The sequence below is a fragment of the Hylobates moloch genome, unplaced genomic scaffold, assembly GCF_009828535.3.
Source record: "Hylobates moloch isolate HMO894 unplaced genomic scaffold, HMol_V3 SCAFFOLD_11, whole genome shotgun sequence".
In the NCBI taxonomy this organism is placed as follows: domain Eukaryota; kingdom Metazoa; phylum Chordata; class Mammalia; order Primates; family Hylobatidae; genus Hylobates; species Hylobates moloch.
The window spans coordinates 50,251,247-50,277,939 of NW_026652286.1; the positions used below are offsets into that span (position 1 = coordinate 50,251,247).

The following is a 26,693-nucleotide window of genomic DNA, read 5'->3' on the forward strand; positions in this document are numbered from 1 at the left end:
CTCCATGTTGGTCAGGCTGGTCTTGAACTCCCGACCTCGGGTGATCTGCCCAACTCGGCCTCCCAAAGTGCTGGGATTACAGGCGTGAGCCACTATGCCCGTTTTTTTTTTTTTTTTTTTTTTTTTTTTGAGACGGATTCTGACTCTGTTGCCCATGCTGGAGTGCAATGGCACGATCTTGGCTCACTGCAACCTCTGCCTCCTGGATTCAAGCGATTCTCCTGCCTCAGCCTTCCGAGTAGCTGGGGTTACAGACATGCGCCACCATGCTCAGCTAATTTTCTTTTTTTTTTTTGTATTTAGTAGAGATGGGGTTTCACCATGTTTGGCTGGTCTTGAACTCCTGACCTCAGGTGATCCACCTGCCTCGGCCTCCCAAAGTGCTGGGATTACAGATGTGCACCACTGTGGCCAGCCCTGGGGTCCCTTTTATAGGAACAAATCCCATTCATGAGGGTTCCACTTTCACGACCTACCTACCTCTCAAAGCCTATGCCTCCAAATATCACATTGGGGTTAGGTTTCAACTCAGGGATATTATAGGGACACAAAGCATTCAGTCTAAACAGAACACGTGATGAGCTCTGTTTCTCAGACCCAAGGAGATGCCAACCTGTGGGCACTGGAAGACCCCTGGGGGAAGGGCTAGGGAGAGGGCAGGTGGGAAGGGTGACCACTGTGGTGAAGTAGCTACGTTGTCTAGGGTATATACCTTTGGGTGCGTCGTCTTGCGCCAGGAAAATTTAGGACACGGGCACACACGAGGAGTTTAGGAGTGCAGTTTTAATAGGCAGAAGAGAAAGAGAAACAGCTCTTTCTATATAGAGAGAGGGGTCTCTTGAGTGGAAAAGACCGGCTGGTGGTGGATGCACCAGACTTTATAGTCCAGCTTGAGGAGGCAGTGTCTGATTTATGTAGAGATCACAGATTGTTTTGATCAGGTGTGATATTTACATAGCACAAGGAAGGCTTGGTGCCCCACCCTAATCTTATGATGCAAATGAACTCTCCTTGGCCGGTGACATATTGTCTGCTCCTTACTGTACACGTGGCTGGCAAAGAAGGGATGATGGAGCCACCATCTTGAACATGGCTAGTCCCTAGTCCCTAGTTCCTGCTGACATTCAGCCGTGCAAGCTCCCAGCTTGTTTGTCTGTATCTGCAGCTTGACTTTATAGGCTGCTGTTTGGTAGAAAATGATTTTGGGCTGCTTTTCATTAAAAAGAAAAGCCTTACCGAGGACTCCCATACCCTTACTATCTGCCTAAGTGATTTCTTCTTAACTCCTATTATCAGTGGGGCACTCTAAGCAGCGGGAGTGGCTTTGTTATCCCAGCTTGGACCTCTAGTTTTTGGCTGTCATGTAAATAGAAATGAACACTGGCTGGGTGAGGTGGCTCACGCCTGTAATATCAGCACTTTGGGAGGCTGAGGCGGGCAGATCATGAGGTCCGCAGATCAAGACGATCCTGGCCAACATGGAGAAACCCTGTCTCTACTAAAAATACAAAAATTAGCTGGGCGTGTTGGCACGCGACTGTAGTCCCAGCTACTCTGGAGGCTGAGGCAGGAGAATTACCTGAACCCGGGAGGTGGAGGTTGCAGTGAATTGAGATCACGCCACTGCACTCCAGCCGGGTGACAGAGTAAGACTCCATCCCCCCCCGCACAAAAAAAGAAAAGAAAGAAATTAACACTAGGCAGAACAGAACTTTTACTCAGGCAAGGTTTCATAGGCCTGCGGCTGGAGCAACTGCACGGGAGCATTGTATGGGAAAGGGATCCTGGTGCTAGCTCCTGGAAGGACTTGGCTCTTGTCATTTTAAGGAAGCTGAGGCGAGAAAAAGGAGTGACCTGTAGACATGTAGAGATGGGGAACTTTTAGCACCTGCGCAGTTTGACCATGTGTTTCTCATGCATCATGTCTCATTAGCGCGTTAAATCTCCAGCCCTGGGTGTGATTTTTAGTATTACGATGTGATTATTATAAGGAAAACTTGGTGAAAGGTCAGTGCTGGAGTCCATCTTGTCTTTAGCCAATTACATCTGGTCTGGTTCTTATCAGGAATGCCAGAGACCTGCTTTTAGCAACTTTGGGAGACAGCACTCAAGGACATAAATGGTTAGTTTCTTATTTTTATGGTTACAAACTGAGCCTGGTCAGCTAACTTAGGAGAGAGATCCCCCTTTGCTATGTGACGTGGGTCAGTTGTTAAGGGATACAAGAAGGCAGCGGAGGGAATATGCCTGGACATGTGAGGCCCAGGGGGTCTTGGTGACCTAGTCTCGTCTTCTCTATACTGTCTTAGCTTGGCTTAGCTCAGGACATGGGGCTGTCCTGGAGAGCCTCACTCTGCTCAGGAATGGTGGGGCTGAGGTTTGGGGGCAGGGTGGCTCGCTTTGTCTAACCTGGCTTGTCTTCTAAGAGGGTGGTAAGCACCACGTTTCAGGGAAGTGAGCCTCCCCCTCACAAAAGTTTTCCATCTACATTCATGGGCATGTCAGTGGTGTGACATGCCATCTGAGTGACTCCACTTTGCTGGTCATTTTATGCCCAGCAGTGCTTATACAGCCCAGCAGTTCCCACTGGAAAATACAGAAATCACAGGACTGCTCCATCTGTAAGCATTATGTTCACAGGATGAAGGGGCAGGAGAAGATGCTAGGGGCCAGTCCCAAGTATGGCACGACACAGCCCCTGCCCTTACCAGCATGTGGATCAGCCAGAAAGATGGTGGGGGACTAGAGTTGCTCACCCTGGCTCTCCAGAGCTTCTTGTGTGCCTGTCTTCCAGCTTAATGGTGACATCCCATTAGTGGCTTGAAACTGACCATGCTGACAGTATTTATTTTATTTTATTTATTTATTTTTTGAGACGGAGTTTTGCTCTTGTTGCCCAGGTAGGAGTGCAATGGCATGATCTCAGCTTACTGCAACCTCCACCTCCCAGGTTCAAGTGATTCTCCTGCCTCAGCCTCCCGAGTAGCTGGGATTACAGGCATGTGCCACCACACCTGGCTTTTTTTTTTTTTTTTTTTTTTTGTATTTTTAGTAGAGACAGGGTTTCTCCATATTGGTCAGGCTGGTCTTGAACTTCTGACCTCAGGTGATCCGCCTGCCTTGGCCTCCCAAAGTGCTGGGATTACAGGCGTGAGCCACTGCACCTGGCCGGCAGTATTTATTTGAAACTGATAATGGTGACGGTATTTAATGGGAAACTGGCCCACACTACAGATCAGGGCTTTGTTTACCAGTACAGCACTAGCTGTGAACAAGTGCGGTGTGATGACGAAGGTGCTTACCAGGTATAGGGTGGCACAGCAGGGGCTGGGACTGACTTTATTGGGTGGAGCTAAGGAGGCAGGGCTTACACAGTATTGAAGGATGAGCTGTGAAGACAGAGTGGTAAAGGGAGGCCCAGACAAGTGTGGGATGGCAAGACACATCCTGTGGTTCCGTGAAAGGAAACTGTGGATGTGAAGGCACTTGGCAACTTAATACAAGGTGTCAAGCGAAAGGGTGTAGAGTAAGCAAATCCAACATAGGATGTATAAAGTGAACGAACTAGGGCTGGGGGAGGGTATCCATGTCATAACACATTAACCTTTGCTCTTTAGCTGGTAGGATCCCTAGGGAGTTCAAATGTGGTTCAACAAGGCCTTTGCCCAACTCTTTGGTAAAGGGGAACCCAGGCTTTGGAGAGGGACTTGGCGTAAGGAAGTGAATGGGCTAGAACACTCCAGGGCTGCCAGCTAACTGGGAAATGTTGACAAAGGCTGTGCAATGCCCTGTGTTTTGGTGGTGGGGCGGTGGGAGTGGCAGGGAAGTTGGCAGGAAACAGGACTAGGAAAACAAGTGGGGAGGGGTCAGATAGAACAGGCTGAGCGTGCACTTCTTCATGAGCCTCAGAGCCAGGCAGCCCCGCCTCAAAGCTTGTTTTGCTGTCCTTTGTGTCAGGTGGGGTCCTGGGTGCCATGGGTTGCTCTGTGAGCCCCTGTTGGTCCCTGTGCCCCAGACTGGGGCGAGTGTGTCACTGGACTGTTTCCACAGCTTGGTTGGTGCCACACTGTCCCAAAGGTTCTGAAGGAGACTGAGGTCACCAGGCTGTCTGGGCAGACAGAGCTGCCAGAGTCCCGTCCCTCCCTTTGATGGGCCTGTTATCAAGGTTGTTTTGCTCCTGGAGCTGATCACAGGCCTCATTTCCCAGCCAGCCACCCCTATCAGCCCAGAGCCCCATGGGACACAGGCAGACATAGGCGGTCAGTGTGGAGAGACTGCAATTCAGGAAAGGGATGGGCTGAAATTTCTTGGGCCAAGAAATTGGCCCAGGACTGACCTTGGCTAAGCCCCACTGATGACAGACTGATTTTTTTTTTTAAATTATTTTCTTTAGACATTCTTGCTCTGTCACCCAGGCTGGAGTGAAGTGGTGTGATCTTGACTCACTGCAATCTTTGCTTCCTAGGTTCAAGCAATTCTTGTGCCTCAGCCTCCTGAGTAGCTGGGATTACAGGCATGCTCCACTATGCCTGGCTTATTTTTGTATTTTTAGTAGAGACAGGGTTTCACTCTGTTCATCAGGCTGGTCTCGAACTCCTGACCTAAAGTGATCCACCTACCCTGGCCTCCCAACATGCTGGGATTACAGGTCTGAGCGACCACACCTAGCCTGATGACTATTTTGTTGTTGTTGTTGTTTTGTGACGGAGTCTCACTCTGTTGCCAGGCTGGAGTGCAGTGGTGCGATCTGGGCTCACCACAACCTCCGCCTCCCAGGTTCAAGCTGTTCTCCTGCCTCAGCCTCCCAAGTTGCTGGGACTACAGGCATGAGCCACCACGCCCAGCTAATTTTTGTATTTTTAGTAGAGATGGGGTTTCACCATGTTGGCTAGGATGGTCTTGATCTCTTGACCTTGTGATCGGCCCACCTCGGCCTCCCAAAGTCAGACTGTTTTAAGAGTAATTTGTAAAAGGAAGCTGGAAGTTTGGGGTGAATAAATGGGTAGTTACACAAATGCTGTGTGATTTAGGGTGCAGTTTACAAAACAGTGGCTGTGTCCTAGGCTGCAAATTCTGAGGTGTGGGCAAGTGGGGTCCTTGGCCACCCCTGCACAGGGAGATCTGGCCCAAAGGCAGACCAGGGTCATGAGGCTAGGCCCTTCTTAAGAGGGTGGAGGGCTTTTGGACGTGCTGAGGGCATGAGGTCACAGAGTGGTGCCTGCTGCTGGGCTTTAAGCATGCAGGGTCCCTGTTTGGTGGTGGGCCTCATGAAGTAGTCACACCAAGGTGGGTGCTTAGGGTTCCCTCAAGCACCCATTCTAACTGTCCCTCTGCATGCAGGGGACCACACCTAGGGCAGGAACTGAGAGCTGACGAGTGTTGTGTTCCCGGCGTTGCTCCTTCAGCTGGGATGGAGCCCTCGGTGGGATAAAAGGCTGAACTGGATGCAGGTGAGATCACCACAGGGTCTCACCCAGGGCAATGAAGGGCTCACAAGCAGCACATCCCTGCTCAGTTCGCACTCAGACTCACCCGTCCGCCGATGGTGCTGCCATCACTGCTGAAAGTTTGTTCTCTGTCTTTCTCACATTTTTGCCAAGCAGAAGGCTGAGCTCACCTAACCTGGATGCGGGCAATGAGATGCACTGCGTGCCCCCCTGCCCCTTGTGCAGCCGTGGTGTGAACGTACAGCCTCCCTTGCTTGCTCTCCCTGCCTGGCTGCCAGCTCTGCTCTTGCTGTTCCCTGTGCCCATGGCACTCTCTTGCTTATTCTGTCAAGCCTGACCTACCCTCAGAGGCCCACCTTGGCCATCCACAAGGCTCCTTCTGAGAACTGAACCCTTTCCCTGAGTTCCCAAAGCACGTTGTGTGAAGCTCTAAACTTTCTCCAGGCTGAAACTTAGCTTATCTGTGACTGTTCCTGTCCTCAGGGCCCACACAGCCAGTGCTCTGTAAGGGCTTGTTAAACTCTACTCTCCTGGGACTCCTAGTCCCCCACCAGAGTCCACCATGACTACCTCCTGCAAGAGCACTGAGCTCCTGGGTGCCAGGCCCAGCTCAGAATTTTCACAGACACCAACTCGTTTAAGTTGCATAACCCTGGGAGGAAGGGGTTGTTAACTGATGAGGAAACAAATCAGAGAAGTTCAGTGACTTGTCCAAGGTTACAGAGCCTTGGAGCTCTGGATTCAAACCCAAGTCACCAGTGTTTTTCCCCGTTACAAGCAGACACAAAAGAATAACAATCCTTTATACTGTATTCTCACGTACATTATTTCATTTGATCCTCACAACAGCCCTGTGAGGTAGGTAGGGTTATGTATTACTGTTATGCCCATTTCACAGATGAAGAAATGGAGGTGGCTCAGTGAGGTGAGTGACTTGCATAAAGTCACACAGCATGTTAGTGGCTTCACTGCTTCTGCAACTTCTCTAAAGTCAAGCTGCTTGGATTAGGGAGCACCGAAAAGATGGACAGTTTTATGGAAAAGGAAAAAGGGCACTGGTGATTTGTAAGATTTCTTCCTCAAATTTTGTTGTGACCACAGGTTCTGCTACTTGGTCTAAACTAGGTTCTCCATGAGGGGCTTTCCCAAGTACTCTTGGCCTGGGACAGCTGTCTTTTTTTGGGATGGAGTCTTACTCTGCAATGGCACACTCTCAGCTCACTGCAACCTCTGCTATCTGGGTTCAAGCGATTCTACTGCCTCAGCCTCCCAAATAGCTGGGGTTATAGGCGCCTGTCACCACACCCAGCTAATTTTTGTATTTTTAGCAGAGATGATGTTTCACCATGTTGGCCAGGCTGGTCTTGAACTCCTGACCTCAGGTGATCTTCCTGCCTCGGCCTCCCAGAGTGTTGGGATTACAGGCATGAGCCACTGAGCCTGGCAGAAAAGCTGTCAGAGAGACTACTGGGTCCCACTGTAGGGGGAAAAGGGCCTTTACTGCTCAAGGGAGCTGGCTCTGCCCATGGCCCAGTGTACAAGCTCCCTACTCACAGGGCCTATCTATGGGAAGCCCCTTTCTGGGCCCCCTTCCCATGGGTGCCTGTGTCACCAGGCTTCCTTGGCTTTGATGACCCCTGCCCAGTGGGGAGGACCCTGGGACTCTCCAGGCCAAAGTCAATTTAGGGATGAATCATGATGTGCAGTTTGGAGGCCTGCACGGCTCATCACCCGGTGGGAAGCAGTGCTTGGGTTGCTTGCCCTGCATGGCACCCCACAGAGACCCAGGCGTAGGACACAGGACTGCAGGGGAAGGCCGCCTTCCTGAGGGCAAGGTCTTAGGGGCCGCACATTTACTCTAAGGGCACTGCTACAGTTCATACCGCTCCTGGGCTCCTTGCTGCACAGCACCCTCGGAGACCGTCCCTTTCCTCTGGATCTCCTCAGGGGCCGTGAATCTTCCTCTTCCAACAGAAAATGGTCGAAAGGCATATGGAGCCACAGATGGTGGGGAAGGTGGGTGAAGTGGGGGTCACAAATGAGGTAAAGCTATAATAAAAGGGGACTGACTTACAGGGGATAGAAAAGAGCTAACTTTGATTCTGAAGACAGATCTCAAAGGGGAATCTGAATTCTGAGTAACGATGTTTTCAGAAAAATGTCTGGTCTCTCAAGGTGACTATTTTGAAAGCAAAGATATATAACTGGGTGAATGGGAAGGTCTGCAACCAAGATCTAGCAAGTGGCAGGACAGATTTTGGCTCAATATAGGGAAGAACTGTCTGTCAGCACCGTCCAACCACAGCCGGAGCTGCCTTGGGGATGGCACGCTTCCTATCAGCTAAGGCATGCAAGCAGGCCAAAGTGATCACTTGCAGGTACCCAGGGAGAGGCGCGTATCTTCAGATGTGCTGGGGTGTTCTAGGGGTGGGGGAGGACTAAGCAATCACTGAATTATTTCCAACCCTGAGAATCCATAATATATTTGTTTAAAATGACCTGTTTCAATGATACCTCAAATTTGTGGGACAACAATGACAAAAGTCAGGCAACAGGCTGGATTTGGAAGTGATTTCATCACACTGGCTGCAGATACTTGCACATCTTTGCAAAGATAGCAGACCCTTTCTGAAGCCAGGAATCCCTTGATTCAGCCCCATCAAGAGGGACATTCCTACCTTCTGAACCCTGCCTGGACACTCATTCCTCTAGACCCTGCCACACCTCATCTCTGTCCCCCAAGAGGGGACACTAACAGGGCTCTGAGAATGCACAGCATTCCAAGCCAGCCAAACATGATCACCCCTGAGCAAACATCCACAATCATGGATGCACCCTGGGGAGGGAGAAGCAGGTGTGACAGGAACCACTGGGGACTTTATGTCCTGGTTAACTGGAGGTAGCCTCTTGTTCTCATCCCATCCTCTCCACCAGGGCCTTCTTACAGATGGATAAATGTGGCACTGGCTAGTGGTACAGAGAGATGGAGTCCAGGAGAAAACTGCCGCTCCTTTGTCCTGGCTGGAAAATCCTATGGCCTCCTTTAGTACACATCAGCTGACTCTTCACTTGTCATAATAAACTGCCTGTCTGCAGCTCAAAATGGCAAGAAAAAAGGTGGTTCTGTTCAGAGGACACTGGATTCCAAAAGGTGGACTTCATCATGGGGGGAATCAAGTCCTGCTACACAATTAATACAGATTAGTATAGTCCCCTGCCTCGCACCACTGGCGAGATGCCCTCCAAGACCTGGCTGACATGAGCTTCTTGGGACTCCCCGTCTCCAATGTTGTTGGGATCCTTTTACCTGTACCGTATTAATCGAATAATCTTATTGTTCATAAAATCCAGAGCATGTGGGTGAGAAGAATCGATGCAGAAGCCATCGCTCAGAGCGATTTTCAGTACCTCTTCCACGAAGACCTGGAAGCTGTTGATCTGCTTGTTGGCGGGCACCACCCAGAGCCTCTTGAGGTTCTGCTTGGTGTACTCCTCCTCTGGCAGGCCCTCCACATTGGCCACCCAGTCCAGAGTCAGATGGTTGGGGTCCTGCAAGTGACTGGTGATGGAGGAGAGATTGCCATTGGAGCAGTAGAAGAGCTTAGAGCCAAGGAGCTTGAGGAAGAGGCAGGAGGTGCTGAAGATGTTGGCGTTGAAGACCTCCATGCTGGAGGAGGAGAGGCTGTAGATCTGGGGCGCCTCGCGCACAGTGAAGTGGACCGTCTGCACATGCTGGTTCAGTGTGATGTTGAGCATGGCATTCTTCTCGGCCTTGGAGAGCTCCACTTCCTTCTCCTGGAGGGCCTCAATCAGGGGCTGCACCTGGTAGAAGTCGGCCTCCCTGCGGAGCAGCCCCATCTCCTGGAAGTCCTCGGGCAGGTCAAGGTGGGAGGTCCGCAGGAAGTTGAGGATATAGCGGAACACTTTGCCGTCACGGTCAATGAAGCAGTTGCCCTGGCTGTCCCTCTTGGTGGGCATCTTCCCGCTGAACATGGCGCCTAGCATGGAGTCAGGGAAGCTGGTCAGGGTCGCCAGTGAGGTTGTATAGAGCTTCCCCCCGACGTTCAGCGTGATGGGGTCGGACATGGCAGGAGACTGGGTTGCTGGAAGTAGTCCTGGAGAGGGTGACAAGTGAGAAATGACTATAACCAAACCTCCTCAGAGAACTCACAGTCCTTAACTCCTAATTGTACATCAAGCCTATGCCCTTGGGATCGAAATGAATTAATACCTTATGAATGGGTGATAATTGCTAACACTGTATGGGTGATAATTGCTAACACTGTGCAAAGTACATTAGCTTCACTAGGAAGAGGGAAAGGAGAAAGGGAAAAGGAAAGGAAAAAGGAAACAGGGAAAGAAAGGAAAGGACCCCTAAAGCCTGGGTCCCCCCCGCCCCCCTCTGCCGCTGATATTCTATTTTAATTGGTCTGGAATACTGCCCCAGCACTGGTATTTTGAAAGAGTTCCCTTAGTGATTCTAAATGTTCAGTTAGAATAGAGAACCACTGGTCTAAAGAAAGAAAGGAAGACGTGCCTGGACTGAAAGCTATGCTACGTGTTTATACATATATTTGCTTACATAATAGTTGTATCAGCCAGGTGCGGTGGCTCACACCTGTAATCCCAGCACTTAGGGAGGCCGAGGCGGGCAGATCACCTGAGATCAGGAGTTCAAGATCAGACTGGCCAACATGGTGAAACCCCATCTCTACTAAAACTACAAAAATTAGCTGGGCATGGTGGCAGGTGCCTGTAATCCCAGCTGTTCAGGCGGCTGAGGCGGGAGAATCATTTGAACTCAGGAGGTGGAGGTTGCAGTGAGCCGAGACTGCGCCACTGCCCTCCAGCCTGGACAACAAGAGTGAAACTCCATTTCAAAAAAAAAAGTTGTATCATCTTTTGACACAGACAATATAATCATCCATTCCTGTTGTGCAGATGAGGAAAACTGTGCCAGGATTCATTCCTCAAGCTCAGAAAGGTGAAGTGCCTTGCCAGGATTCAAACTCAGGTTCTTTTATATGAAAGAAAAATGTGTACATGCTTACTAGCCAAAGATCGGTATGTTCTAAGTATTCAACAAATGGTCTGAGATTTATGACTCCAGGCTCAGTGCTCCTCCTTCTGTACCAATGACACTGCTGAATTTAATTATTTTTCTCTCTCAAAGGTTTGACAATGAATGGCCATGATTAGTGTCATTTCCATCTATCTTGAAGGCCCACAGTGGGTCACTCAGCTGTCCAGACTGCAAATGACAATCCTTTCTAGACTTTCACTGCTCCCATGCTGACTTGCCTTGCCATGAAGATGCTCTTGGCCCCTGGTGGCCTGTCCTTTGCTGTCATAACACCCCAAGCTTCTCTGAAACTGGCTGCAAGGTCAGTGCAAATGCAGGACTCTGTCAGAGCACCCTCCTGAAGGCACCCTATCCACTCCTTAACAAAGCCCCCCTGATCTCTCAGCTGTCAGCATCTACGGCTGGCAAGTCTCCTTCACCACATCTTCTAGAAAACAGGAAATCTCAGCTCCAGCTTCCAACACTATACTTTCCCCAGAGCCAACCTGTGGACCAGATTCAGCAATCCTTCCCCGACATGGCAGGTAGGGATGCCAAGAGGAACTGGCCCCAGTATTACCCCCAGAAGAGCCTGTGCTGGTAGAGGAGACAAGAGAGAGTAAAGGCACAGTGACAAGACAGGTAGAAGATGTGGGAGATGGTCTGGAATGAACCTTGGCACATCAAAAACTATCTGGCTGGCAGACACAGTGGCTCATGCCTGTAATTCCAGCACTTTGGGAGGCAGAGGTGGGCAGATCGTTTGAGCTCAGGAGTTCAAGACCAGCCTGGCCAACATGACGAAACCCTGTCTCTACAACAACAACAACAACAAAGCAGGGTGTGGTGGCGAGCACCTGTAGTCCCAGCTACTTGGGAGGCTGAGGTGGGAGGATCACTTGAGTCTGGGAGGTCGAGGCTGCAGTGAGCCATGATTATGCCACAGAACTCCAGCCTGGGAGACAGAGTGAGACCCGGTCTCAAAAAACAAACAAAAACCCATCCTTTCAAGCATGCTTACTGTCCAGATGGAGAAACAGAGGTCTGAGGAGACACCTCCCCAAAGTCACCCAGCAGGGGTGGCGAGAACTTCTCAACATTTCTACCTCCTGAAGAGGCTGACTGCACTGAGGCCTCCTTTCTCCAGAGGATGGGGGCCATGCCAGTGTGAGAGATACTCAGCTGCCATATAGATATATGCATGAGAGATACTCGACTCTCTTGCAGGGGCAGAGGTATGCCCCCTCATGATTCCTCCCCAGTCTAATGGGGCACTTTGATATTGCAGAAAGGCATTCCCCATCTGGAGTGTCTGAGGAGAAATGAGCCCATGTGAAATACAAAATCGTCAGTAGAAGCCTGGAGCAGATGGGCTGTGAGACAGTGGGGAGGTCCCACAGAGGTGTGGGCGAGCTGCCGTTGGGGGCATGGCTGCTGGTGTGGAGACAGCTGCGAGGCAGCAACTGGGGAGGGTGCTGTGACTCAGGGCTGAATCTGGCCAATTCTCTCTCCAGAGGGCCCAGGCAGGAGGTGGACCCAGGAGTGGGTCCCCTTTACTCAGTCCAGAATCTTCTTCCCTGTTGCCCTCTTTGCAGGACTCTAGTCTACTCCAACTGTTTTCTTCTGGATAGAAATGTGCATGTTCTAGTTTCAGTCTCTCTTTCTCCTTGAAAACAAACACTCCCTCCCAACATTGGGTTTCAGGCCCAGGCTCTGTAAAGTGGCTTAACTTCACGGCAGGAAAAGGAGTAGGCATGAGAGAGGACATGGACAGTTCCATGGACCACAGACCCTTATCTCTTCCATGAATTAGTGCTGAAGTGCTCAGAGCATTACAGGCGGGGGAGGTCAGGAGCCACAGGGCATTCCCTGGGACCCCTGGATAGGTGCCCAAACTCTTATTTCTCTGCTTGCAAAAGCAGCAGAGCACCTGCTTTCCTGCGCCCCCAATGACGTCATGGCTCCCGGTCATTTGTCTGGCTAGCAGGCAGGTCTCCTGCTGCGAGTCTAGGGTGCTCTCTGTGGTGATCTCCCCTTACCTATCGAGTCACAGAGCTCAGTCCTCTAAGCCCTTATTTTCTTTTTTTTTTTTTGAGATGGAGTCTTGCTCTGTCGCCAGGCTAGAGTGCAGTGACGCAATCTCAGCTCACTGCAACCTCTGCCTCCCAGATTCAAGCGACACTCCTGCCTCAGCCTCCTGAGTAGCTGCAATTACAGGCGCGCGCCACCACTCCCAGCTAATTTATTTTGTATTTTTAGTAGAGATGGGATTTCACCATGTTGGCCAGGATGGTCTCGATCTCTTGACCTTGTGATCTGCCCGCCTCGGCCTCCCAAAGTGCTGGGATTACAGGCGTGAGCCACCGTGCCTGGTCTAAGCCCCTATTTTCTAGTCACAGGGCCACAGTGTCCATCATCACAAATCCACGGCCCTGCTACAAAAGGCACAATGACATGACACGAGGGGAGTTTCATGAGTCGGCGGAGGTTTGCAGTCAGGTACTAATGAACTAACACCACTGAGCCTCAGTCCCCTATGTGTTCCCAGATGCCTCCTGGAGGTTCTGCAAGTGAGGCAGGAGAACAGGGTCTGGAGACACAGAACTTAAGGCCAATTTGTGCTAACTTCATAAAAGAAAAAACACCAAGGTCTGGGGGCAAAAAATCTGAGGCCAATTCTGCTGACTTCCCAAAGCTGGATCAAAAGGAAAATCCTGGGACTGGGGGCAGGGACCCTAAGGCCAATTAACACCGAATTCCTAAAGCTGAACTAAGAGGAAAAATGCCATCTCCCCAGCTGGGTGACAAAGGATCAAACGCTCCTCTCTCTGCAACCTTCCCACTCCACCATGTCTCAGGTGGAAAGGGAGGGGGGCCTTGGATTGGGACCATCCCTTTATCTGCATAGGGTGCCCATTCACCTCAGCCTTTAATTAGCCACAGACTAAATCCTTCGTCCAGATAAGGGGTAGCTGATAAGAACCTCAAATGGGGTACTTAAAGCCCAGAGAACTTTGTAACTGGGCCTTTGAGTTTCTTGCTCTGGCCCACTCCCACCCTGAGGAGTGCTTTCTCACTTTAATTCCTGCTTTCGTTGCTTCATTCCTGCATTTCATTCCCCTGCTACTCTTTTTATTTTTATTTTTTTAGTAGAGACGGGTTTCACCATGTTGGCCAGGCTGGTCTCGGACTGACCTCAAGTGATCTGCCCATCCAGGCCTCCCAAAGTGTGGGGATTACCACGTCTGGCCCCTCTGCTACTTTGTTCAAAACGCCAAGGACCTGGACAATTTGTAGTCAAGACCCTCCACCAGTACCACAGGTACCAGAAGCCTCACCTGTGCCTTCCTCTGCCCGTAACTCTGCTGTGAACTCTTCTCAGCCACCCAACTGCCTGAGGGAGGCAGCCCCGACTCTTCAGCCCTACGCTTTGTCTTGACTGTCTCCTTGAACCCATGCCTATAGCTATTCCCAGAGCTTAGGCCTCATCCCTGCCCCCTGCACCCCTACATCCTCACTTGACTCCCTGCCTTCTGTCCACCTTCCTTTCTGGTCTGCAGACTCACCTTCCTGAAGCACTGTCCCTGCCCAAACCACCTTCCTCTTTCCCTCTCCTGTCTAACCCTGCCCTCCACGCACTCTAGACACCACTGAGTCAGTCTCCTTCACGCTGTCACCTGCCCTGCCTTTGCTGTCCCTAGACCACCCCGGTCTACCTTCTCTACCCTCTCTGCTGTCTACCTTTCAGGCCCAGCCTATGAGTCATCACCTCTGTACTGCTGTCCCCAGATCTCCACTAGGTTAACAGCTCTCCTCTCAGGGCCTCCTAGTGCCTTGCACAACCCCCTCTGGCAGCACTCACCATTCCATCTTCAGTGATCTGCTTTGCACATGGCCCTCTTCCCTGGCTATATCAAAATGCAGATCAGTGGACATCCACATGGGGAAAAAAAGAACCTTGGTCCATCTCTCATGCCGTTTATGAAAAATAAACTCAGAACAGATCATAGACCTAAATATAAAATCTAAAACTACACAACTTCTAGGAGAAAATCTTTGCAACTGTGGATTAGGCAAAGATTTCTTGGATAGGACCTAAAAGGGACAAACCATTAAAAACATCAATAAACTAGACTTCATCCACATAAAAACTTCTGCTATTCAAAAGACACTGTTAAGAAAATGAAAGAATAAGACACAGATGGAGAAAATATTTGCAAAACACCTATCTGACAAAGGATTGTTAACCAGAATATAGACAGAACTCTCAAAATTCAGTAAGAAAATAACCCAATTAAAAAACACACAAAGCTGGGTGCAGTGGCACATGCCTGTAATCCCAGCACTTTGGGAGGCTGAGGCGGGCAGATCACTTGAGGCCAGGAGTTCAAGAACAGCCTGGCCGACATGGCGAAACCCTATCTCTACTTAAAAAAAAAAAAAAAACAACTAGACAAAAGATCTAACAAATATTCCGGCAAAGAAGATATGTAGATGACTGACAATCACATGAAAAGACGGTCAGTATCATTAGTCATGAGAGTATGAAAATTGAAACCACAATTATATGCTACTATATACCTATTACAGTGGCTCATATAAAAACTGACAATGCCAAATGAAGGTGAGTACACAGAACAATGGAAACCTCATACACTGCTGGCAAATGGTAACCACTGTTGAAAATAGTTTGACATATGGTATGGTTTGGCTCTGTGTCCCCACCCAAGTCTCACCTTGAATTGTAATAATCCCCATGTGTCAAGGGCAGGACTAGGTGGAGATGATTGAATCATTGGGGCGGTTTTCCTCATGCTGTTCTTGTGATAGTGAGTGAGTTCTTAAGAGATCTGATGGTTTTATAAGGGGTTTCTCCCTTCACTTGGCACTTCTCCTTGCTGCTGCCACGTGAAGGACATGTTTGCTTCCCCTTCCACCATTATTTTAAGTTTCCTGAGGACTCCCTAGTCCTGTGGAACTATGAGTCAATTAAACCTCTTTCCTTTGTAAATTACCCAGTCTCGGGTATGTCGTTATTAGCAGTGTGAGAATGGACTAATACAGCATACAATTATCACGTGACCCAATGATCCTACTCCTAGATATTTATGGTAGAGAAATGGAGACATATGTCCATGCAAAGACTCATGTGAATGTTTATGGCAGCTTATTCATAATTGCCCAAACTCAGAAACAACTAAAATGTAAACAGATAAATTGCAGTACATCCATACAATAGAATATGACTCAGCAATATATAGGAACTACTAAAAGACATTACCGCATACATGAAAATTTCAAAAGCATTATGTCAAGTGAAAGAAGCCAGCCTCAGAAGGTTACATGGTGCATGATTCTATCTGTATAATGTTCTGGCAAAGGCAAAACTATAAAGACAGAAATCAGATTAAGTGAATTCCCGGGGCTGGGTTGGAGAGAAAAGACTGGTTACAAAGAAACACAAAGCACATTGTGGAGTGATGGGAATATTCTATTAGGTTGGCACAAAAATAATATGATGTGGCGGTGGTCAAATATCTTTATAAAGACTGTCAAAATTCATGTAACTAACTATATACATCTAAAAGGGTGAATTTTGGCCACCTGTAGTGGTTCATGCCTATAATCCCAGTACTTTGAGAGGCCAAGGCAGGAGGGTCACTTGAGCCCAGGAGTTCAAGACCAGCCTAGAAAACATAGTAAGACCCCTGTCTCAATTAAAAAAAAAAAGTGTAAATTTTACCATACTTAAGTTTTACCTCCATAAACAGGAAAAAAATGAAGGTTGTGACCTATTGGCAAGTCATGACATCAATACAGTTAAGTGGGTTGTGACCAATTATATATTGTTGTGAAACTTTTGTTTCAGTTGTATGTCTATGTACTGGATCATGGTATCTTCATACTGTGGGTGACAAAACAATTTTTTTTGGAAACCACTGCCTAGTTTGTGAGCTGAGAGCAACTGCATGTCTCATGTCTGCATAGTCACCGCCTCGCACTCGGGGGAGCGGTTGTGTGATACTGTGATATAATAAGCAATATACACTTTAGATTTGTCCCCAGCTGTTGGCCAGGGCTAAAAACTGTGTAATTTCCCAAGTGATAATAGCTATAGGAACTTCTTCTATTTTAATAATTGGTTTTCTCCCAGTAGGTGGAGGCTGCAGCGAGCCAAGACCGTGCACTCTGGTTTGGGTGACAGAGCCAGGCCTTATCCCAAAGCACCCCCCGCCCCGCCCACACCAAAATTAATTATAGTTGTTATGCTGTCCTAATCCAAATCCCAATAGTATTTTTCAAAAAAGATTTAAATAATTTTAAATAATTAAAATTTTAATCTGGAAGCACTGATGACTGATAACCTGAAAGAGTATTTGAATAAGACATCTTAGCGCAATGTATTAAAACAGATTATAAAGCAATGACATTTCACTCCGTGGTTTTAAAACAATGAGAAGGAATTTGGTAATAAATGTGAAGAGACACAACTAGCAATGTTTAAAAATAAACATATTGATAAATATATTGATCCTTACAACTCTGGGACCCAGGCAGGACCAATCACATTGTCTTTGTTTCAAAGACAACCTAAAGCAGACCCAAAGAGCGTGAATCCCTTGCCCAGGGCTTCATGTGGATTCTTGACTTCAGAGTCATGGCCTCTGGGCAGTTCTGGTTTGGACACCCTTCAGAGAACCAGTCCTTTAGACGTCTTCGGCAGGAAGCTGAACCCAGCCACAGAGGTCCTAGCCAACAGCCTGTATACTCATGGAGACCTGGAGTAGGCAAGGGCTCTTTTCTGTGCAATTTCCTTTTTTCCTACATTACTGTTCACTTCCATAATGAGCATTACTTCTATAGTGAAATGACTTACCACGCAATCCTGTCAGTGGGGACTAGCTGTTGTAACAATAAACGTACTAAGTAATGAAAATTGTCCATCTATCATCTATCAATCACCTATCCATCATTTCCTAGCTCTGCTCACTCATAGAGCCTAGAAATGACACCCAGTAGCAATAAACACACCTAGCCCTGGATCTTTGTTTCTGAATGTCATCATCTCTTCTAAAAGAAACCAGGACTTCCTGGAGAAACTGATGATTCCTGGACTTTTACAGGAAAAGTTCAAGGTGAGTTCATACAGCCCAGTGAATTAACAAACAACAACAACAACAACAACAACAAAAACAAGAGTCCAGGCTGGGTGTGGTAGCTCATACCTGTAATCTCAGCACTTTGGGAGGCCGAGGCGGGTGGATCACCTGAGGTCAGGAGTTCAACACCAGCCTGGCTAACATGGCAAAACCCCATCTCTACTAAAAATACAAAAAATAGCTGGGCGGGGTGGCATGCGCCTGTTATTCCAGCTACTTGGGAGGCTGAGGCAGGAGAATTGCTTGAATCTGGGAAGCGGAGGTTGCAATGAGCCAAGATCGTGCCACTGCACTCCAGCCAGGGCAACAGAGTGAGACTCTGTCTCAAAAACAAACAACAAAAAACAAGAGTCCATAATGTTATTCCCAAAAGAAAAAAGAGGGTGAGAAGAAAGGAGTGAGAAAGATAGAGGAAAAATTAATTCTATAAAAAAGAACACTAGCTAATAAACACAGAAGGAATGGCAGAATTAGAAAATTACCAATTTGCAACCCTCAGCATTGTAATTCAAGCAAGGATCATCCAAGGATGTGGTGTGAAAGGTTATCAGGAACACATAATTAGAGAATCACTTCACAGATTACTTATTAATTGTAAGAGAGAAAAATTTACCCTTACGACAGAGAGATCAGGTTGCCATGACCTTAACTAATAATCAAATTTAGCATTTATGGATAGTAAGACCCTGACATCATATCCTCCTGACATGCAGTAAGTACACAGATTGCCCAAAACTCAAATCTAACCCGAATCTAATCATTGATAAACCAATCAAACATATTTAAATAGGTGGAGAAGCTCTATTTATTTATTTATTTATTTGAGATAGAGTCACACTCTATTGCCCAGGCTGGAGTGCAGTGGCACAATCTCGGCTCACTGCAATCTCCACCTCCTGGATTCAAGCAATTCTCTTGCCTCAGCCTCCTGAGTAGCTGGCAGTATAGGCATGCACCACCATGTCCAGCTAATTTTTGTATTTTTAGTTGAGATAGGGTATCACCATGTTGGCCAGGCTGGTCTGGAACTCCTGACCTCAAGTGATCTGCCCGCCTTGGCCTCCCAAAATGTTGGGTTTACAGACATGAGCTACCATGTCAAGGGGCTCTATTTAGATTAAATGAGTTGATAAAAGAGATATAATAGAATGCAATACGTACATCTTGACTGGATCTGATTTTAAAAACCAGAAACTATATAAGGTATTTTTGGGCAATTAGAATTTTTTTTCTTTTTTGAGACAGGGTCTCACTCTGTCGCCCAGGCTATAGTGCAGTGGCATGATCACGGTTCATTGCAGCCTTGACATCCCCAGGCTCAGGTGATTTTCCCAAGTAGCTGCGACTACAGGTGCACGCTACCACACCTTGCTAAATTTTGTAGTTTTTGTAGAGTTGGGGTTTCACTATGTTGCCCAGGCTGGCTTTGAACTCCTGGGCTCAAGCAATCTGTCTGCCTTTGCCTCCCAAAGTGCTGGGGTTACAGGCATGACCCATTGCACCCGGCAGAAAACTTTGAATAACCATTACATTGGGTAATACTGACTTCTTGCTTATTACATATAATGTATTATGGCTATGTAGTAGAATGTCCTTATTAGGGGATACATGTTGAAGAATTTAGGGGTCAAACGTCAATCAACTTATCTGTAACTTACTTTTTTTTTTTGAGATGGAGTCTTGCCCTCTCACCCAGGCTGGAGTGCAGTGGCGCGATTTTGGCTCGCTGCAAGCTCCACCTCCCAGGTTCACGCCATTCTCCTGCCTCAGCCTCTCCGAGTAGCTGGGACTACAGGCGCCCGCCACCACGCCCGGCTAATTTTTTGTATTTTTAGTAGAGACGGGGTTTTACCGTGGTCTCGATCTCCTGACCTCGTGATCCACCCGCCTCGGCCTCCCAAAGTGCTGGGATTACAAGCGTGAGCCACCGCGCCCGGCCCTGTAACTTTTAAATAATTTGGCCAAAAAAGTGTGTGTGTGTGTGTGTGTGTGTAAAAGCACAATTGGCAAATTGTGATTTGGCGTATCTAGGTTAAAGGTTATACTTTAAGCTTTTATGTAAGCTTGAAAATTTTTAAAATATTTGTATTTTAAAAGAAGGGGGAAGAACACTTCCTTCATAGGGCCAATAGATGTAAAGTTACAGTCATAGTGCCAGACCCCAATAAATAGCCAGATTTAATAAGTTACAGGTTTACTACTACTACTTAGAAGTGTGAAAAGCTCGTCATTTTCCTTCCCAAGTGTTTCTGAATTTTGAAGGGTGAGGATGCCAACCAGGGCTAAGTGGTGGAGGAGTTAGAATCCGAGCCTGGGTGGGCAGTCTGGATAGAGCCACCACCCACAGAAACCACACCACTAGGCCTATTTTTTTTTTGAGATGGAGTCTCGTTCTGTCACTCAGTTTGGAGTGCAGTGGTGTGATCTTGGCTCACTGCAACCTTCGCCTCCCAGGTTCAAGTGATTCTCCTGCCTCAGCCTCCTGAGTAGCTGGGATTTCAGGTGCGTGCCACCATGCCCGGCTAATTTTTGTATTTTTAGTAGAGACGGGGTTTCACCATGTTGGCCAGGCTGGTCTCAAGCTCCTGACCTCAAGTGATCCACTCACCTTGGCCTCCCAAAGTGCTGGGATTACAGGTGTGAGCCACCGCACCCGGCCAGGTCTGCCTATCTTCTGTGCTGTGATTCTGCCTGGGAGAAGACTGCTGTTCAGGCCTTGTTTTTCCTGCCTCATCATGAACCCAGAATCTCTGTACCCTGGCAGGAAAGAAACTCCTGTCATGACTCACTGTGAATGCTGACAAAGAGAGGCCACTCCTGGGCCTCAGAAATGTCAAGGATGGGCAGAAAGAACTGGAGACAGGCCAGGCTCAGTGACTCCTGCCTGTAATCCCAGCACTTGGAAGGCCCAGGTGGGAGGATCACTTGAGTTCAGGAGTTTGAGACCACCCTGGACAACATAATGAGACCTTGTTTCTATAGAGAATAAAACAAAATTAGCTGGGCATGGTAACACGTGCCTGTAATCCCAGCTGCACAGGCTGAGGTAAGAGGATCGCTTGAGCCTGGGAGGTCAGGCTGCAGCAAGCCGAGATCACGCCACTGCATTCCAGCTTGGGCAATAGAGCAAGACCCTGTCTCAAAAGAAAAAAAAAAGAAAATAAAAGAACTGGAGAGGCTGTGTGGGGAAGGGGCAGACCATGCATGGTATTCGGCATTACCTGGGTTTGCATTTGAATCATCCCCTGCCACTTACTAGCTGTGCAGCCCTAGGCACGTTCCTGGGCAGATGATGATGATCGTAACAATAACAAACACTACAGCAATAATAATGGCTAACGTTTATTGAGCAGTTACTACCGTGCTAGGCACTTTATACATGTTGATCTCTTTCAATCTCACAGATGAAGTAGATACTATTATATACCTACTTTACAGACCAACCATACTGGGCCCTCTTCGACTTCTGCAATTTGGCATCTGCCATCCCCTCTGCCTGGACCTTGAAGACAAATCCCATGCATCGGCCAGGTCTCTCAGCTGGAATTCATTCCTTCTCCTCTGCATCTCCGGAGAATTTTATTCTAACCCCTTACCACAGCCAACTTTAAAGTAGATGGATGCCTGGCTCCCTTGCTGGGGCTGGGGGTGCCCCTTTCTATATCCACAGAAGCATGTAGAATAGGGGAAGGGGAAGAAATTTCTCTCCTGTTTAGTCAGATCCATTTTCCCCACCTGGATTTTTCAAACTTTTTAATTTTGAAATGCTCTGTTGAATTTTCAATCTGGAATCTAAAGGGATGTGACAAGGCCGAGGTGATTACTTGGGAGTAAATGCAAGGAGAGTTTCCACTGCGTAAGGGAATGGACAGCACGTGGCTGGGTAAATTTCAAGAAAGACAATGCTCAGAGTGAGTACTGTGTCTTCCAGTAAGTGGGAGACTTCCCCACCTTACCCCACCGGAGAAAGGACTCTTTGCCTTGAAGCCCCTAGGACGACTACCCTTTCTTCACCTCCCCTTCCTGACCACCCCACATCAAAGAGCTGCGTCTATAATTCTGTCTTGCCCAGTCCATATCTCTAAGAAGCCCGAAGGCTGCTCTATTACCATCACAACCCATAGGTAGGAGAGAAAAGGTGCTTCCTAGACACAGGGACCCCAGAATGAGCTGCACAAAAGGCAGGAGCAGAGAGAGATGGGCTGGAAGAAGGACACCACGGAATCTGGCACGGCAAGGTATTCTTTCATCTGGCGTAGACCTCCAACAACCACTACCATCTCCCCAGCTCCTTCCAGAACTTTCCTTCACCTTCTCGGCTCACTCTCACGCTTCACCTTGTGCTTTTCCTCCCGCACCAGCACCCCATTTCAAACCGCTCTCTTCCTACGTCTCCTCCAAACAGTAATTTATAAACACCGTGCTTTCAAATCCATCTCATTTCATCCTCACAGTACTATATGAGGGCTGCCTTACAGGCTGCCATTCGGAAGGGTTGGGGGGACTGGTCCTGCCAGACAATTTGCGAAGGTCAGGGCATCAAAACTTTCCTTCTTTCCTGCCTCCCATGCCAAGCTAAACCTCTGCCTCCCGGAGTGCAGGGAAAAAAGCAAGGTCTTTGAAGTAAGAAGTCCTGAGTGGTTTTTGGCAAGTCCCTTCGCTTTTCTGAGCCTCACATTCCTCACCTGTCAACCGCTATGGTGACGCCTCTACTTTCCAGGGCGTGAGAGGTCAATGAGATCACGGGTGTGCCGCACTGAGCTCGGGGATGGATTCTTTATTTCCAGTCAGTAAAGGGAGGTGTTCTATGCATCACAGGCTGTTGCCCACGCCGCCACAGCGCTGCCGGCCCAGGGCTCTCCAGAGCTGGGCGAGTTCCCTGTCATCTGTGTCTCCGCCATTCCTTCCCCAATCTCACTCAGGCTGGCCTCATCGGCTTGTTCCGCACCCACTCCCCAGCCCTAAAGCCCCAACTCCGACCTGACAAGTGCCCCACCCCCACCTAGAGACCCCGCCCCTCCTTGCCCCAGCCACCAAGGACTCCTCCCACAGTCCCGACCCTCATTATCCGGGCTTTTCCGACTATCACCATCCGCCCTTGCTCCTCCCACCAGCCCCGCCCCTCTAAGAGGTCTGCCCACTTCGGCTGCCCTCGCCCCGAAACGCGCCCCCTCCCCCGCAGCCACAGGCGCTGCCATCCCCATTTCACAGATGGGAATGGCGAGGCTAGGACAGATGAGTCTCATGGTAAGACAGGTGCTCAATGGGCCCACGTACCCTCGGCGGTAGTCCCCGAGCCCCGCGACCCCGGCCGTGCCGCACCCACCTCCTGCCCTCGCTCTGCAGCCTCTCCCTCCGCGAGCGGCCAGCGCAGCTTTGCAAGGAGGGTGGAGGGTCGGAGCCCAGCCCAGGGGCGAGGCGGTCCGGGGTCCGCGCGCTGCCCTCCGGGACTGGTAGTTCTCTCTGGGCTTCTCGCAGCTCGGTGCGTCGAGAGCGAACTCCATCTCCCAGGAGGCATTGCGGCGAGCTGCTCTGCGTCCCGCCTCGTCCCCGCCGGTGTCCGGCCGGCTGGCCTTAAAGGGGACGCGGTCAGAGTGGCAGCTGGCGGGGTGGCCCCCCGCTCCGGCTCCGCCCCATTTCACGCACCTCGCCCCTCCCCATGCTTCGTCCCGCAGCTGCGGGGCCGCGCCGCAGAGTCGGGCTCCCTGGATACATAGAGGCTTGTGCCAGGCGGGGTGGGAAGACTGGATTTTGCAGTGGAAGCAGCATCTCTTCCGTCTGGGACCTGGCTGAGGGCGTCCCCACCCTGGGGGGGAGCAGAGGAACAGCCCTGACCTAGCCCGGCCCAGCCTCGTTCTGCCCGGCCTGAGCGCCCCGCCCAGCAGCCGGCTCTGGCCCACCGGGGTCCGGGAGGTAAGGGGGTTGGGGGCGTGTGTCTGGCTTTGGGGGGCGGTGTCTGCACCCTGGCGTTTCGAGAACCCTGGACTTGCGAGCCCAGGGCTGGAAGTCGGGAGATCTGGGTGCATCCTGGGCCTCACTGTGTGACCTTGGGCGAGTAGCTACTCCTCTCTGGGCATTAAACCACTCCCTTCATCAATTGTATGTCGAAGTGATCCTGCTCCCTCCCCTTTCGGGTAAGAGGGCATTCGCACCCAGTACCCAGTACATTCGCTCGCTGGCTTTTCGTGGGGCCCTCCAGCTCAAGCGTGGGCTGGGCGCGGGTGCACTAGAGGGAGGGAGGTGGCACAAACTGGGGGGCCCGAGGCCACCATTGCTTGGAATGGGCTTTTCCTATTCTCAGTATGCTGGGCCCTGGGATACCCTCCCCAACCCCCTCTTACGGCCCTGGCCCTTGCAAACCGGAGACCCTGATGTGTCAGCTTGGTGCCCTTCCTTCCAGAAAGCTTGGGGTGGAGTGCGGCCCTCACAGGTTTGTGAGGGGTGGCCCCGCAGGGATAGGTGTGTGTGGTGGGTTCCTGAGGAGGAATAGCTGCTCCTGCTTTCTTGCCTTCTCTCTCCTCCTTATCCTTTGAGGAAGAGCAGTTGCTTTTTACCAGTGAAACCCTTTTTTCTTTTTCTTTCCAGGAGACAGTTTGGTGGCCCAGACATGGGCCTCCTGGAGTAGGGTGAAGCACTTCTTCCCAGGGTTGCCTTGGGTAGAAGTTCAGTTAAAAAATACCTAGAGAGATGCCGCCATTCAGACACCTGAGGGGCCAGAGATGGAGGGCACCACCTGGTGTCGGGAGGGGCAGCCTGGTACCCCCAGGCAGCTCTGGCTCCCAGGGGAGTCAAAGGAGGGAGGCTGGCTTCCAGGGTCGGAGAGGGGAGGAAATGTGCTCCTCAGCTCTTAGGTGCTGAGCAGGGGCTGGGAGGGGCTGCTCTGATCTGGAGCAGGGAGAGGTTGACTAACACCATGAAGCCTTCTTCTCAGGTCATAGGAGATTCTGTGAGCTTTTGACCTGAAGGCTAACCAGAAACAGATTTTTTTATTTTTATTTTTTGGTTTTGGTTTTTTGTTTTGTGCTTTTTCTTTTGCTTTGGTTGTTTGAACGATTTCTAGAATGGCTAAAGCCTCAGTCCAGTCCAGTGACCTCTGTAGGGGCTTTCTTGACTGATGTTTAAGATTTTCAGGGTTTTTGATATGCAAGACCAGGCCTAGGCAAAGGAGGGGGCGGTGACTGGACCAAAGGTTAGGCCAGTTTCTGGAAGGTACTTTTGTGGTCACATCTTTGTTTTTTTCTCATCTTGCTGTCACATGTCTCTCATGACTCGCTTGACGCACCTTCACTGACACCTCAGTCCTTGGTTCTGTACTGGGCACTGGGCTCAGAGACAGGGATTGGACCTCTGCCAAGGGAGGTCCCAGCCTGGTGGGAGACAGAGACATGGACTCCAGTTACACTGCAGAGGGATGAGAATAGCTAAGAGGGCCTTGGAGGCCAGAACTTGAGACACTTGAATTGTGGAGGGAAAAGGAAAGGCTTCCCAGAGGAGAGGGCATGTGAGCTGGGCATTGAAGGGTGAGTCAGAACTTTCCAGGAGAGAAGAGGGAGAGGCCCTTTTTCAGTAGAGGGGACATTGTGCAGAGTAGCAGTCAGGAAAAAGCCCCCTGCTCCAATGTCTGTAGAGTCTCCACTGAACAATGTTGTTTGAGTTCATCTCCACCCCTGCCCCACATCAGCTGAGTGTCACAGAAAGGGCTTGCATGTCTGGCTCAGGAGTTCAGGAGTTTGGACCTTATTCCGGGTCCAAGGGGCTGGAGAGTGTTGAGCGTTTTGAGAAGCGGCATGGACGGAATGGTGCTTACCGTGTAATAAGCTCCATCTGACGATGCTGCAGGGTGGGTTGGAGAGACCGAGGAGGGATGATGAAGCCTGAGCGGGGCCGAGGGCGTGGCAGTGGGGCTGAGCATGGTTGTGTACACACATACACACACACACTGGGTGCTTCGGGGTGATGGAGGTAAGTCAGGCTCCACTATGCAGGAGCAGAGATCAGTCAACACTCAGCAGAAATGCTGAGGGTCATCCGAGAGGAACAGGTGAAGGGATCTGGGCCTTTTGGCAGAGGGATTGGGATTTTCCTGAGTGCTCACTGCATGCCTTGGAGTGTGCTGGTGTTGCTGGGATGCCCCTCAGGCTGGCATGCCAGTGGGGCGAGGGGTATGAGGCAAGGGCTTGGGAGGAGCAGCAGCGCTGGCTGGGAAAGGCTAAGGGGTGGGCAGGTAGTCACCTTCTATTTGGGCATTCCGAGGATCACAGAGGTGAAAGAACACCTACCTCCATGGTGGCTGGGCTAGACTTGAAGCCTGGACTCTGTTCTCCTCCAGGACACATGCCTCTGTTGGAGGATGGATTGAGGGAGGGAATTGGGAGATGGGTTAGGCGGCTACTGCGCTAGTCCAGGCAAGAAGTCAAGGGGACTGATCCTGGGTGGGGCTGGGAACACCGAGGTGGCAGCGAGGGCTAATGGAGCAAATGCCTTGGAGAATCAGCAGGATCAGCAGTGCGTGTCTCCTTGTCTCCTTTCCCTGACAGTGTCTGTGTCTCCCATCAGTGCCAGGTGGCCCAAAAATAGACTTATGACAGCCCGGCCCTCATCTTTTATTTTTTGTTTTGAGATGGAGTCTCGTTCTGTTGCCCAGGCTGGAGTGCAGTGGCGCAATCTCGGCTCACTGCAGGCTCCGCCTCCCGGGTTCACGCCATTCTCCTGCCTCAGCCTCCTGAGTAGCTGGGACTACAGGCGCCCACCACCACGCCCGGCTAATTTTTTGTATTTTTAGTAGAGATGGGGTTTCACCATGTTAACCAGGACCTCATCTTTTTTATACCTTGTCTCAACCCTGTGAATGGCAGGCTTGGAATGGTCCCCATTTTCTAGATGAGAAGGCTAAGAAGCCAGGCAAGAGCTCGCCCAAGGTCACCTGATGACTTTGAAACAGAAAACCTGTGTCTTCTGCTTTTAACGCAGGCTCTCCTGGGGGAGGACACGGCTGCTGTTTGCTGCTGCGGTTGGCACGGGGCA

General features: G+C 49.9%; 2 protein-coding genes across 8 annotated transcripts in view; one reads left to right on the forward strand and one right to left on the reverse strand.

The window, feature by feature from the left end:
- Nucleotides 1-6,244: 6,244 nt before the first annotated feature.
- On the reverse strand, nucleotides 6,245-23,062 carry KCTD21 (potassium channel tetramerization domain containing 21). 2 transcript variants are annotated; one of them, XM_032167017.2, is made up of 2 exons: nucleotides 22,996-23,062; nucleotides 6,245-9,562 (listed from the first exon to the last, which is right to left on the reverse strand). In XM_032167017.2, the coding sequence occupies exon 2, from the start codon at nucleotides 9,531-9,533 to the stop codon at nucleotides 8,751-8,753; it is 783 nt and encodes a 260-aa protein (XP_032022908.1). In that variant the 5' UTR covers nucleotides 9,534-9,562; nucleotides 22,996-23,062; the 3' UTR covers nucleotides 6,245-8,750. The 2 variants fall into 2 exon arrangements, with proteins under 2 accessions (XP_032022908.1, XP_032022909.1); XM_032167018.2 differs by lacking the exon at nucleotides 22,996-23,062 and adding an exon at nucleotides 22,355-22,618 and having other exon boundaries at nucleotides 6,268-9,562.
- Nucleotides 23,063-23,263: 201 nt separating this feature from the next.
- USP35 (ubiquitin specific peptidase 35) overlaps nucleotides 23,264-26,693 on the forward strand; it is an 82,995-nt gene continuing 79,565 nt past the window's right edge. For all 6 annotated transcript variants that reach the window (XR_009215519.1, XM_058446261.1, XM_032167020.2 and 3 more), the window contains exon 1: nucleotides 23,264-23,582. The gene's annotated coding sequence lies outside the window, so the exon portion shown is untranslated. The remainder of the gene's footprint in view (nucleotides 23,583-26,693) is intronic.